At 38.4% G+C, this 14716-nt stretch overlaps 1 protein-coding gene across 1 annotated transcript in view; it reads right to left on the minus strand.

The window, feature by feature from the left end:
• ext1a (exostosin glycosyltransferase 1a) overlaps positions 1-14716 on the minus strand; it is a 63979-nt gene that overhangs the window by 13923 nt on the left and 35340 nt on the right. The window contains exons 2-3 of the mRNA XM_048152727.1: positions 4135-4228; positions 1495-1602 (exon numbers count right to left, since the gene is read on the minus strand). Of these exons, the coding sequence (XP_048008684.1) occupies positions 1495-1602; positions 4135-4228 (202 nt within the window). The remainder of the gene's footprint in view (positions 1-1494; positions 1603-4134; positions 4229-14716) is intronic.

The following is a 14716-nucleotide window of genomic DNA, read 5'->3' on the forward strand; positions in this document are numbered from 1 at the left end:
GATAGATAGATAGATAGATCGATAGAACGATAGATAGAACAATAGATAGAACGATAGAACGATAGATAGATAGATAGATAGATAGATAGATAGATAGATAGATAGATAGAACGATAGAACGATAGATAGATAGAACAATAGATAGAACGATAGAACGATAGAACGATAGATAGATAGATAGATAGATAGAACGACAGATAGATAGATAGATAGATAGATAGATAGATAGATAGATAGATAGATAGATAGAACGATAGATAGATAGAACGACAGATAGATAGATAGATAGATAGAACGACAGATAGATAGATAGATAGATAGATAGATAGATAGAACGATAGAACGATAGATAGATAGATAGATAGATAGATAGATAGATAGATAGATAGATAGATAGATAGATAGATAGAAAGGTAGATAGATAGAACGATAGAACGATAGATAGAACAATAGATAGAACGATAGAACGATAGAACGATAGAACGATAGATAGATAGATAGATAGATAGATAGATAGATAGATAGAACAATAGATAGAACGATAGAACGATAGAACGATAGATAGATAGATAGATAGATAGATAGATAGATAGAACGACAGATAGATAGATAGATAGATAGATAGATAGAACGACAGATAGATAGATAGATAGATAGATAGATAGATAGATAGATAGATAGAACGATAGATAGATAGATAGATAGATAGATAGATAGATAGATAGATAGATAGATAGATAGATAGAATGATAGATAGATAGATAGAACGATAGAACGATAGATAGATAGAACGATAGATAGATAGATAGATAGATAGATAGATAGATAGATAGATAGATAGATAGATAGATAGAGCAGAATCAGGTGTGTGTTTGTTTCTCTCTTCACTGTAAACACAAACAGCTCTTGATGATTTCCATTACAGATATTTCACAGGTCGATTAGTTCAGCGCCACAGGGCCGCGGGAGCGCATTAATGCAGGAATGTGCTGCTGACCCTGACAGAGCCCGTCACTCTCTCACCGCGGAGAGGAGTTCTGCTGCAGGCCGTTAACCGGCGAGGCCAAGAGGTCCCATTTCAATTACAAAGAAACATGCTCCTGCTCTCAGCGCGGGCGTCTCTGGAGGTCTGCAGACCGTCGCTGACAGTAGCTTGTGCCCGGAAAATTAGCATGTGACATTAGAACGATTTCATTCATGCATGATTCATTTATAGGAAAGTCTTGAGAACACATTAAGCCACTCACTGCAACACACAAACCTTGAATACTATGTGAATCTCGCATGTAGGCAGCAGGAGTGATTATGCTGCCTTCTGAGATTGGCCAAACTGGAGAAGACAATACTAGACTGCATTTCAGTTCAGATGTTCACCACATTTTGGAAAAGAGCTGTTGTTTGAGACACCGGGAACAAGCAGGAGGATAAACACTGTAGAGGGAGAGAATGCATGAGCTGAGCCATTCTAGTGCTGATCTATTACAGCAGTCGTACCTGTAGAAGAAGCCTCTCGTCCCCGATGACAGCCGCCGTACGCCAATCGATGATCTCCGAGAAGGGAAGCTCCCAGCCGTTACTGAGCATGACGGGTACACAAGCGGCCTACACACACACACACACACACACACACACACACACACACACACACACACACACACACACACACACACACAGGCAAGTTAAAACAGGCTGAAGAAAAATAAAGCAAGCATCATGAAATTTTTATTAGCGTCTTCCAGTGGAAAGTCTGAGAGCAAGAGAAGCTCTGACTGAGACAGACTGGAGAATCACGCTTTATCAGATCAGTCGTGTTTCTGTTCCAGACTGAGAAATCTGGCAGCGACTGAGAGAAACACAAAGCGTGACTCTGCCTGTCTGAACTGAGGCTCATGGGTCATAACAATGAAGAAGAGATAATCATCACGGATACTGATACAAGAAGGGCTGGGCGACGGTGAAAAAATCCTAAAAATAAATGTTGAACCTTCATACCCCTCGCAGAATCTGCAAAAATGTTAATCGTTTTAACAAAATAAGGAGGATCATAAAAATTGCACGTTATTTTTTATTTAGTACCGTCCTGAATAGAGTATTTCACATAACAGATGTTTACAAAAAAAAAAGCTGAATTTATTAAAATAACCCAGTTCAAAAGTTTACACACCCTTGATTCTCAATACTGTGTGTGGTTACCTGATGATCCATGACTGTTTGTGTGTTTTGTGATGGTTGTTCATGAGTCTCTTGTTTGTCCTGAGCAGTTAAACTGAGCTCTGTTCTTCAGAAAAATCCTCCAGCATCTTCTGCATATTTGAACCCTTTCCAGCAGTGACTGAATGATTTTGAGATTCATCTTTTCACACTGAGGACAACTGAGGGACTCAAACTCAACTATTAAAAAAGGTTCAAACATTCACTGATGCTCCAGAAGGAAACAATGTAAATTGTATTTAATTTGTCTTCTGGGAAACATGAAAGTATCTTCTGTTGCTTCCGAAGGGCAGTACTAAATGAAAAACAATGATAGTTAAACAAAATAAGAAAAATTGTGACATCTTCATCCTGTTCAAAAGTGTTCACCCCCCGGCTCTCAATGCATCGTGTTTCCTTCTGGAGCATCAGTGAATGTTTGAACCTTTTTTAATAGTTGAGTTTGAGTCCCTCAGTTGTCCTCAGTGTGAAAAGATGGATCTCAAAATCATTCAGTCGCTGCTGGAAAGGGTTCAAATATGCAGAAGATGCTGGAGGATTTTTCTGAAGAACAGAGCTCAGTTTAACTGCTCAGGACAAACAAGAGACTCATGAACAACCATCACAAAACACACAAACAGTCGTGGATCATCAGGTAACCACACACAGTATTGAGAATCAATGGTTCACAAACCTTTGAACGGGGTCATTTTAATAAATTCAGATATTTTTGTCTTATGGATTATATGTAAATATCTTACTCAGGACAGTACTAAACAAAAAATAACATGCATTTTATATGATCTCTTATTTTGTTAAAATTTTGCACATTTCACAAATTCTGCAAGTGGTTCACATACCTTTTCTTGCAAATGTATATATTACCATACTTATTTATTTAACCTTAACTTCAACCAACCTATTGTTGCCAAGTAGATTTAAAATATGTAATGTACACAGTAAAATATAGGATTAATTAAAATATTAAAAAATATATTATTTTAACTTGCAATTTGGACATATTAGGACATTTTAACTAAAATAATTTGAATGTAAGAAAAACAAGACAAGTTTAAATACTAAAATTACTAACACTACATATACAATGAAAATATAAAAATAAATTAATAAAAACTATATATAAAATATATAAATAATGCTAAAACCACCAAGTCCAAAAAATAAATAAATCATATTTTAGCAAGTGTGGACATGCTACCATAGTAAAAGGTTTTTTGACAATCCTATTTCCACTTTTTATTTCTGACATCCATAATGTATAACATATTAATGTTTTATTACCACATAAATGTGGTAATAATTCAGTACTATGGTATATATTCAGAGTATTATCTGATGCTGCACCTCAACAGGACTTTACAGTAAGGCAATAAGGCAAAATCCATCATTTCTAAGCATAACTGTGTGTGTGTTTGCACAGGCCTGTTGTCCCTAATCTGTAAAGCTGCTCCCACCCTCTGACCTCCCCTCATCTCTAATATCATCCTGCTGTTATGGACTAATCCCTGCAGTGTTATTAACCAGCCCTTCAATCTGCTGAAATACATACAGACCAATACAGAGAGCTAAAGCCGCAGTCTCAGACAGACACAAGCGCACATGTGCATCATAAAAGCCCAGAAAACCTCAGCTAGTCAATCCAGAACACCCACACAATTCAAAACACAATATATAATGGGCTGTTAAGCCTCATGTCTGCACAGCATCAGACAACCTGAAAGAGCACAGCCACAATCCCACACAACAGACATTACACCGGCATGAGCATCGCAGAATACTGCGGGTTATGGCTAAAGGTGGATCTGTTGATCTGACTTTGTATCCGAGTGCGTGTGAGTGTTTCTGGGCTGGAAACGCAGAACATGCAACTGCTAAGTGTCTTCCGATGGCTATTAGCAATAGGAAGCGAGTGTAAATATGTACCTGCAGAGCCTCCAGGAAACGGAAAGAGCCCAGGCGGCGTCCTCTAGGCACGAGACAAAACGTGGAGTTATGCAGCATTTCTTTATAGTCGTACCTGTTGAGGAAAAGAAGGAAGCATATATTAAGAACCACGGTCAGAAAACATCCTGGTTCAAGAAAACAGGAAGTGCACATCCTATTTGTACGGAAAATCAGTTAGCGCTCATCACATCTGACACAGAGGCCTGAAAACACTCTCACGTGCACTGTAAAAAAACAACCGAGAAATGTGAAATGTTCTGTTAGACCAACAGAAATGAGTCAAACACAGATGAACTGCTGAAATGTGAAGGATTGGGAGTTTTCCAGCATGTATTGCAGCATGAATAAATTATGCGTTTATAGGATTTTTGTTCATCGTTGAGGTTTGTGTGTCAAGTGTTTATGTACAAGCTTCTGAAACTAAAATAAATCCCAGATATCTTTGCTTTGTAAGGTGATTCTGCCTTCTGAATCAAACATGTTAAGGGTCCTATGAAGCTATGCATATTTGGCTACCAAGATAATATAACAGTGTATTTGTGAATAAGAAATCTGTAGTTGTTGCCTTGATGAATTTATTGGCTGAATGAGGCATTTTGCAATTTGGCGAACAAACAAATTAAAATTGACCAAAACAAAGTTAAGAGAATCTAAAAATCTGAATGCATCAGATTTAAGTTTTCACAACAATTCCTTTTTAACAGCATGAAACCATCGATCAGTGATGTTCTCACAGATCTAAAGGTCAAACGACAACAACAAGCCAAAATAACAAAACAACCAACTAGAACTCCATAGTAACACCTTGAAAATAACCAAAATACATATAGCACTGCATACACTCGAAACAATGCTCGGTTAAAAACTACTCAAGTTGGGCTGAAAATGGACAAACCAGCGATTGGGCTGTTTTAACCCAGTGATTGGATTTTTTTTAACCCCACGCATGGGCTGTTTTAACCCAGCGGTGGGCTGTTTTAACCCCGCGGATGGGCTGTTTTAACCCCGCACATGGTTGTTTTAACCCAGCGAATGTGCTGTTTTAACCCTGCGGATGGATTGTTTTAACCCAGCAAGATTAGGATGTTTTAACCCAGCAGTTGGGCTGTTTTAATCCAGTGGTTGGGCTGTTTTAACTCAGCGGTTGGATTGTTTTAACCCAGCGGTTGGATTGTTTTAACCCCGCACATGGGCTGTTTTATCCAAGTGGGCTGTTTTAACCCAGTTGGGCTGTTTTAACCCCAATTGGGCTGTTTTACAGCAGTGGGTTTTAACCCCACACATGGGCTGTTTTAACCCAGCGATTGGGCTGTTTTAACCCAGCAAGATTAGGATGTTTTAACCTAGCAGTTGGGCTGTTTTTATCCAGTGGTTGGGCTGTTTTAACCCCACGCATGGGCTGTTTTAACCTAGCGGTTGGGCTGTTTTAACCCAGCGGTTGGATTGTTTTAACCCAGTGATTGGGCTGTTTTAACCCCACACATGGGCTGTTTTAACCCAGCGAATGGGCTGTTTTAACCCAGCGGTTGGATTGTTTTAACCCAGCAAGATTAGGATGTTTTAACCCAGCAGTTGGGCTGTTTTTACCCAGTGGTTGGTTTGTTTTAACCTAGCGATTGGGCTGTTTTAACCCAGCGGTTGGGCTATTTTAATCCAGCGGATGGGCTGTTTTAACCCAGTGATTGGGCTGTTTTAACCCCACACATGGGCTGTTTTAACCCAGCGAATGGGCTGTTTTAACCCAGCGGTTGGATTGTTTTAACCCAGCAAGATTAGGATGTTTTAACCCAGCAGTTTTTAACCAAGGGTTGGGCTGTTTTAACCCAGCGGTTTTTAACCCAGGGCTGTTTTAACCCCGCGCATGGGCTGTTTTAACCCAGCGGTTGGATTGTTTTAACCCAGTGAACCCAGCAAGTTGGGCTGTTTTAACCAAGTGATTGGGCTGTTTTAACACGAGTTTGGGCTGTTTTAACCCCGCGATGGACTGTTTTAACCCAGCGAATGGGCTGTTTTAACCCAGCGATTGGGCTGTTTTAACCCAGCGATTGGGCTGTTTTAACCCAGCGGGGCTTTTTAACCCAGGAGTTGGGCTGTTTTAACCCCGCGATTGGGCTTTTAACCCAGCAAGATTGTTTTAACCCCGGATTGGGCTGTTTTAACCCAGCGGTTAGGTTAAAATGTTTGTCCAACCTGCTGGGTAGTTTTATTTAACTTAACTATTGTTTAAAAATTACTGTATTTCTGGCTTAAAATGAACCCAAAATATGTTGGAAATTAACCTTTATTAATATGTTTAATAAATTAAGATTTATTAATACATTTAATGAATAATAATTAAATAATAAACATGTATTAAGTTGCTTATTAATAAATGTTCACCTTTTGATTTTTATTGTTGCTTCTAGTAATTATGTGTCTGATTTTTAATTTACAACCTATTTTGGGTTCATTTTAAGCCAGCAATATAGTGTATGAACCAGCATCTGTTGCATTTAAAATAAAATAAAATAAAATAAAATAAAATAAAATAAAATAAAATAAAATAAAATAAAATAAAATAAAATAAAATAAAATAAAATAAAAAAAATAAAATAAAATAAAATAAAATTTCAACTTGCCGTTTGTAAAAAAAAAAAAATAAAATAAAATTTAAAAAAACCCACAATGAAGATTGTCCATATTTGACCCAGCATTTTTTTAGAGAGTATTACTATTAAATGTAAAATAATTTAAAATAATGTAAATTAATTTAAAATAAACAAAATTAAATTAAAATGTAACATTTGGCTACTAAATAAAACAAAACATCTTTAATTTGGCACCATTTGCTCAATTAAACATGCAATGCAGTATGTGACAGCAAAATAGCAAATAGTTTGAAATGTTTACACCAAAATCTTACACATAGTATTTAACAGAACAAACAGCAGTAAATGCGCTGAACAACTTGCATTTTTATTGCAGCCAAGATGTTTGTAGCAAGATGCATTTATCATACCAGTTTTCTTATAAAACTATAAATAGGTTATCTTGCGGTGATGACATTTAAAAGGGTTACAGACATTTAGCTTCATAATATGAAGTGTGCGCAGACAGTCAGGAGAGAGCTCTTAGAAATCCCGTTCACGCTCTTGACCTCTCGACCTCTGCTTTGTACGTTCATCTTGCATGATGGTGGGATAAAAGCTTCAGCAAATGCTTGGAGCAGTGTTTCAGTCGGCACTCGGATTAAGGGGCTGTTTGGAATTCCTAACGTGACATTCCTCCTCTTTTGCCTACCCTCCCTTCTCCTCTCTTACACATTCTCCACGTCGCTCCCACGTTCTCCGCTCCTTCTCCTCCTTTTCTCCAATGAGTAATCAGTGATGCTGTGCATTCCAATGCTCGGCCCCTGAGGTCTTCCTTCACCTCTGCTCTTCAGCGCGGATGAGCGAACAGGCCTGCGCACAGCCAGACAGAAACTGCATCGGGTTTGAGACGAACATTAAAGGCTGAGGTTGAGAGCCGGCAGGTGTTGTAGGATGACCTCGGCTGACCTTGTGGCTCAGTTGGTAACCTGATATGGGGTGTCTGAAAATAGGACAGCGATGCACTCAAAAGACTTCATAATTCATCAGAAGCACAGGGCTTATCCTATCAGGTCATGGGCGCTTTCATTGTGTGCAGAGTAATATTTTTAATATGACTCTCAAACGTCTTTTTTTCCATTCACAATCATTTTCATGTGGTTGCGACGTCCTTAAAGTCAACAAGCAAAAGCAAAGAAATCTATAGAGTGGGACTTGATTTTATTGATCACAAATTTCTTGGATCTGGAAAAGTGAGCACAGAATGGAGTCTGTCAAAAAGGTGCACAGAAGTGTTAGTTTCCTTAACGAAATCTACGAAAAATGTTCGTCGACGACCTTTTTTGAGGCAATGACACCAACATCATTGAACGATAACTGTGAATATATAAACATGGAATATCATTGATGAAAAAAGACGACTAAAATGTGGTTTAAAAATAACAAACCACCAAAATCTTTGTTTTTGTCAAATTAAAAGAGATGACAAAATATTACAGACAAGCCTTTACAAGCTTTCATGCTTGCAATTGCCAGATGTCAAGAGTTAAATCCCCAATCAGAGCTTTTCTATTAAAAGGAGGCATTTTCTGCCTGGTGTTTTTCTTAATATTTGCAATCTGGCAACCGCACGCATTCTCTCTACACTGCAGAAGAAGCGCTGATGATCTGAAAATGCTGACAAACAAGTAAGATGGAGTTCAGCAATCTCCATTAATATTCTTCAGAATATTTACTCACGGAGCCACATTAAGATCTCCATATCTCTGGGATTGAACCATCGAGGGCCTTTAAAATGCAGATACCAAAAAGACAGTTTGTTAAGAACCAGAATCTTAAAGGATATTAAGATATCTTTAACACTTCTTGAGTTACAGACACGCAAACTTGAGGCAAAGAACACAAGAAGTGCTTTTTCCCCATTTTTGAACTTTCACTGTTGGCATATAATGAAACAAAGATTGCTAAAGTCAACAGATTTTACTAATAGATCTACCGATCTCTGTGTAGAAATAAAATAATGATGCTGCCATCTTTAGAAAGTCAGTTTTACACCCTTGTAAATTGCCTCCAAATCTCATCCCTCTACAAAATAGTGGATTACACAATAAATATACATCTATGGCATTTTGTCTTTCTATAGAAAAAATATTAACAAAATCAAAAATTTGAGCCGGGGAAGTTTTCCGAAATTTGGTTGATTTGACACGGAATGATCCATCAGCGAGTTCACTCAAACAGAAGCAGCCAGTCGAGCGTAGTGAAACTTCTCAAAACACACTCGGGTCGGGGCGAGGAAGTTCACTGCAAGCAGGAAGTGATGGAGTGGTTGTGGGAAAGAACATTCTGTTGGAATAAACACATCCATAATTTAAGCAGCTCAATGAGGAGTCGTTCCACGCTGATGACCACACGCAACATATTACGCTCTTAAAAAGAAAGGTTCTTTATTTGCATCTTCATGAAGAAGAACCTTTATGCTTTTTCAGCAGTGTGTGTAACAGAGCTGTTTGTGAATGTGAAACGTCTGCAAAGCTTTAAAGATCAAAGTGTACTATAAATGTTTGTCTCCCAAAAGAAAGAAGTGATTCTGAACTACCTGAAACTAGTTGTCAGTATTTCCAGTTTCACTTCCTGCACTAATTTGCATAAAGCCAGCCTATGGTCTTCATGGTCTGAAGAGCGTCTGCTTTAAGATTGGAAGAGTTTGGTTCGTGTTGTTCATGTCGAGACGCTGTTTTGTGCTGCCAAAGCAAATCCACTTTGATGATATTGATACGGTAAAACCAACGCCATTACCGTTCAAATCACTGTGTATCAAGTGCTGAAATTCAGATATGGTAATGGGCGCTTTGTTTCCGACACGCACTGTAAGCATTCAAATAATGGGCTGTCTGACCAATCAGAGCAGAGTAGCTCTCAGAAAGGCGGGATTTAGAGAAACCGAATCTTTGAACGAACCATTTCAGACACTATGAGAAAGGAGTTGATGCTGCAGTGGATGATATGAGAAAATTAAATGTTTTTGATTTTGGATGCATGAAAACCTAAAACAACATTAGGAACCTTTAAAATAGCATAATATGGGCACTTTAACATGCACAATGTTGGAAAAAACTGGCATTGGGTTATTTACTTTTACTGCTATATATATATATATATTGCGATATGAAGAAATACAGGAATGTTTTTCTTCCGCACTCGGCTGCTGTAAAGAACGCGTGATGTTGACATTGAAGGTGTGTCTGTAAAATGCCGTCATGGGTCGGCGGACTGAGCTCACCCAATGCAAAGCTCCTCTATCAAGATGACAAGCGTGGCATAAGAGGCATAAGAAAACAGGAACTAGAAGTTCCAAAAAACATTTTTTTCTTTTGTTATGTTTATATTTGGCACTGTTGCCATAGCAGCAGGTTGGCATGGGTGGCATTTGTGCCTTAAATCAGATTAGAGGAAATGAGAGCTGCTGGTTTCACCAACGCTGCCAACCGGCTTGTAATGACTGTGTAATCAGAACAAGATTAAACCCGTACTTAACGTCCCGTCCAGACACACACAACTTCATGAGCATGTTACAACTGTTTTAACATCCTCCAGATCAACAGAAGAACAGCCTGTGAAGACACTGATCCAGATGAAAAGAGTCTCTTGTGGATGACTGTACATTCACGGCTGCCATCTGCGAGGCGGCATGACAACATATGCTCTTATGATACTGATTTATGATGCTGCATTCTGTCTTATTAAAGTCTATCCACATTATATAATAAAGTGACTCGTCTCCTCATGTGTGGCATAAACCCCACTGATACAAACAGAAAAACACAGTGTATTTGGAATATTATCACTTTAACAAATGCTGGGTTAAAAACAAACCAAGTTGGGTTAAAAATGGACAAGCCCAGGGTTGTTTTATTTAACTCATCTACTGTTTAAACATGACCGTATTGCTTGCTTAAAATGAGCCCAAAGTATGTTGGAGCTTGGAAATCAGCATTTATTTATGTTTAATATATTAACATTTATTAAACGGCTTAGTAATAAATGTTCACCTTTTGATTATTATTGTTGCCTCTAGTAATTATGTGTCTGATTTTTAATTTCCAACCTATTTTGGGTTTATTTTAAGCCAGACATATAGTAGTTTTTAATCAATAGTTGGGTTAAATAAAACTGCCCAGCATGTTGGGCAAACATTTAACCCAATCGCTGGGCCCAAACAACCCAACCCAATCGCTGGGTCAAAACAACCCAATACCTCGGTCCAAACAACCCAATCGCTGGGCCCAAACAACCCAACCCAATCGCTGGGTCCAAACAACCCGATCAAATCGCTGGGTCCAAACAACCCAATCACTAGGTCCAAACAACCCAATTGCTGGGTTCAAACAACCCAACCCAATCGCTGGGTCAAAACAACCCAATCGCTGGGTCCAAACAACCCAACCACTGGGGTCAAACAACCCAACCCAACCGCTGGGTCCAAACAACCCAACCCAGCCGCTGGGTCCAAACAACCCAACCCAACCGCTGGGTCCAAACAAACCCAATCGAATCACTAGGTCCAAACAACCCAGTCGCTGAGTTCAAACAACCCAACCCAACCGATAGGTCCAAACAACCCAACCGCTGAGTTCAAACAACCCAACCCAACCGCTGGGTCCAAACAACCCAATCACTGGGTCCAAACAACCCAACCGCTGAGTTCAAACAACCCAATCGAATCACTAGGTCCAAACAACCCAATCGCTGAGTTCAAACAACCCAACCCAACCGCTGGGTCCAAACAACCCAACCGCTGAGTTCAAACAACCCAATCGCTGAGTTCAAACAACCCAATCCAACCGATAGGTCCAAACAACCCAATCGCTGAGTTCAAACAACCCAATCTCAATCGCTGGATCAAAACGATCCAATCGCTGGGCCCAAACAACCCAACCGCCAAGTTTGTCCATTTTCAACCCAAGTTGGGTTGTTTTTTAACCCAGCATTTTTAGTGTAATATTATTTTTCATATGTTAAAAAAGTATTAAAAACATACACCATGGTTTATGGCATTGCAATCATTCATTCATTGTCATTTTATCACTGATCAAAAGTGACAGTAATGTACGGAGCCCCACACATGACATGTGGACAAAAATATATGTATACATTATACTAATTCATTCCCTCGTTTTGATTTAACTTAAACAAGGGAATGAATTATTATATTGTGCCTATGGCCCCTGCCAACTACACGATTTCCCTTTAGCTTGTTACACAAAAGATGACATTTGACAACAATGCAAATTAATGTGCAATGCTTGCATCTGCTGTCTGCACAATCAAGAAAATAAGACATTAATGGCTCAGGCACAACCGGTTTGCCCATGTCCATTTATCCCGTAATCCTCCTCTGCTGACAGAGGGAAAATGCCATTTTCAGAAGAGCTTCTGCAAAACACAGAGGAGTCATGCTAGTGCATGGAACCAATTTAAAGATACATGCAATATAATGAACATAATTATATTGCATGTAGATGTCAAACAATATGTCAATTCTGAAGTAATTTAAAGTTGAAGTGTGTCAACCAGAGGCACGTCACGCGTGATCTTTCCAATGTGATTACGTAATGCGTGGCGCAGAGCAAGACGAGCATTTGTGATAAAAAGGTATATAATTTTTATTTTTTTTAGAAAATGTCCGATGGTTTCTCTAGATAAGACTCTTATTCCTCGTCTGGGATCATGTAGAGCTCTTTGAAGCTGCACTGAAACTGACATTTGGACCTTCAACCCGTTGAACCCCAGTGAAGTCCACTATATGGAGAAAAATCCTGGAATGTTTTCCTCAAAAACCTTCATTTCTTTTCCACTGAAGAAAGAAAGACATGAACATCTTGGATGACATGGAGGAGAGTAAATTATCAGGAAATTTTTATTCTGTAGTGAACGAATCCTTTAACATGATCTCCAATGTGTTGTTGCTGCAGGAATGATGTATTTTTGTAGGCCAAAACATGGAAAGCACTTTCGGCTCCATCGTTTGGATAAAATGGATTTAATGAATGGGGTTTTTTTTGGTTAAATGTCTGAAATAAGGGCTTTGGTTGATACAAGCACATTTATTTTCATGTATTATTCCATAACATAAAATAAATCAATAATAGTGACTAAATGGGAGGTTGAGGCTTCCACAGCCTCGTGGTGTTTATAATCGTTCTTGTGAACTATCAAACTTAAACTTTTAGGGAAAATCTTTTTTCATGATCATTTGTTTATAGCCTAATGTTAGTTATTTTTACGTCTGCTGATTGTATTTAGGCTTCAAAACATGTAAGAATCATTATTTTGTTGGTCACTGGGGTTACTTTCTGATGGTTTTTATCGAGGTATCATGCAGGGTGAGGCTAACTTCTGGATTGGCCTACAAAAAAAGTAATAACTGCAGCTCTCTGCTGAAAACAACCATCTGGACAGTTAAACGCTCTATATAAACCGAACAAAGGGAATTAGCAGCTTCCAAATGATCTCACTTTCAAACAAAGCACATTTGGTAAGAAACTAGGACACATTGTCACAAGTTCTTCTGTCTCTCCAGACTCAGGAAAACTTCCCCGCAGTCGTAACTTTCATTCGAGGGTTAAAGGCTGAAGGCTAAAGGCTACTGGAAAGTTTATCCACACTACCGTGGCAGATGGTCCAAATAGATGTCTGGCCTCAAGGGCAAATCCAGCTGATTAATTATCCACTGCAGACTGTGTCATTAATCATAACGACTGGAGTTAATATCATCCTGCGCTGTCCTGTAATTACACTGGGAATTCACACTTGGGTCTCAGGAAACATGGGATTTATTCTCTGAGCTGCCATCATCAAAACAACCCTCTTACTCTACAAATCAACAATCCAGGTGTCTTTATTAGGAGGGAACAGCAGTATTAAACTTGTTCCCCCAGGAGTCTTCAGAAAGTGCCACTTTATATTTTTTGATGCATGCTACTAAGGGCCACATGATATATCAAAATAAAGTCTACATTGCGATTTGGCTTAGTGCGATTGTGGATAAATATATATATGTGTGCGAGTGAAGCGTGACATTTATATTACTGAATGAATGATTCAATGACTCACTCATAAAGACTTCACTTGTTTCATTACTAGATGAATCAGCGTTTTTGAACAAATCTCGAGTGAATGATTCAATGACTCACTCGTAAAGACTTCACTTGTTTCATTACTGGATGAATCAGTGTTTTTGAACAAATCTCTTGAATGAATGATTCAATGACTCACTCGTAAAGACTTCACTTGTTTCATTACTGGATGAATCAGTGTTTTTGAACAAATCTCTTGAATGAATGATTCAATGACTCACTCGTAAAGACTTCACTTGTTTCATTACTGGATGAATCAGCGTTTTTGAACAAATCTCTTGAGTGAATGATTCAATGACTCGCTCGTAAAGACTTCACTTGTTTCATTACTAGATGAATCAGCGTTTTTGAACAAATCTCTTGAATGAATGATTCAATGACTCACTCGTAAAGACTTCACTCGTTTCATTACTGGATGAATCAGCGTTTTTGAACAAATCTCTTGAATGAATGATTCAATGACTCACTCGTAAAGACTTCACTCGTTTCATTACTGGATGAATCAACATTTTTGAACAAATCTCTTGAGTAAATGATTCAATGACTCACTCGTAAAGACTTCACTTGTTTCATTACTGGATGAATCAGTGTTTTTGAACAAATCTCTTGAATGAATGATTCAATGACTCACTCGTAAAGACTTCACTTGTTTCATTACTGGATGAATCAGTGTTTTTGAACAAATCTCTTGAATGAATGATTCAATGACTCACTCGTAAAGACTTCACTTGTTTCATTACTGGATGAATCAGCGTTTTTGAACAAATCTCTTGAGTGAATGATTCAATGACTCGCTCGTAAAGACTTCACTTGTTTCATTACTAGATGAATCAGCGTTTTTGAACAAATCTCTTG

The sequence above is a fragment of the Megalobrama amblycephala genome, linkage group LG13, assembly GCF_018812025.1.
Source record: "Megalobrama amblycephala isolate DHTTF-2021 linkage group LG13, ASM1881202v1, whole genome shotgun sequence".
NCBI lineage: Eukaryota > Metazoa > Chordata > Actinopteri > Cypriniformes > Xenocyprididae > Megalobrama > Megalobrama amblycephala.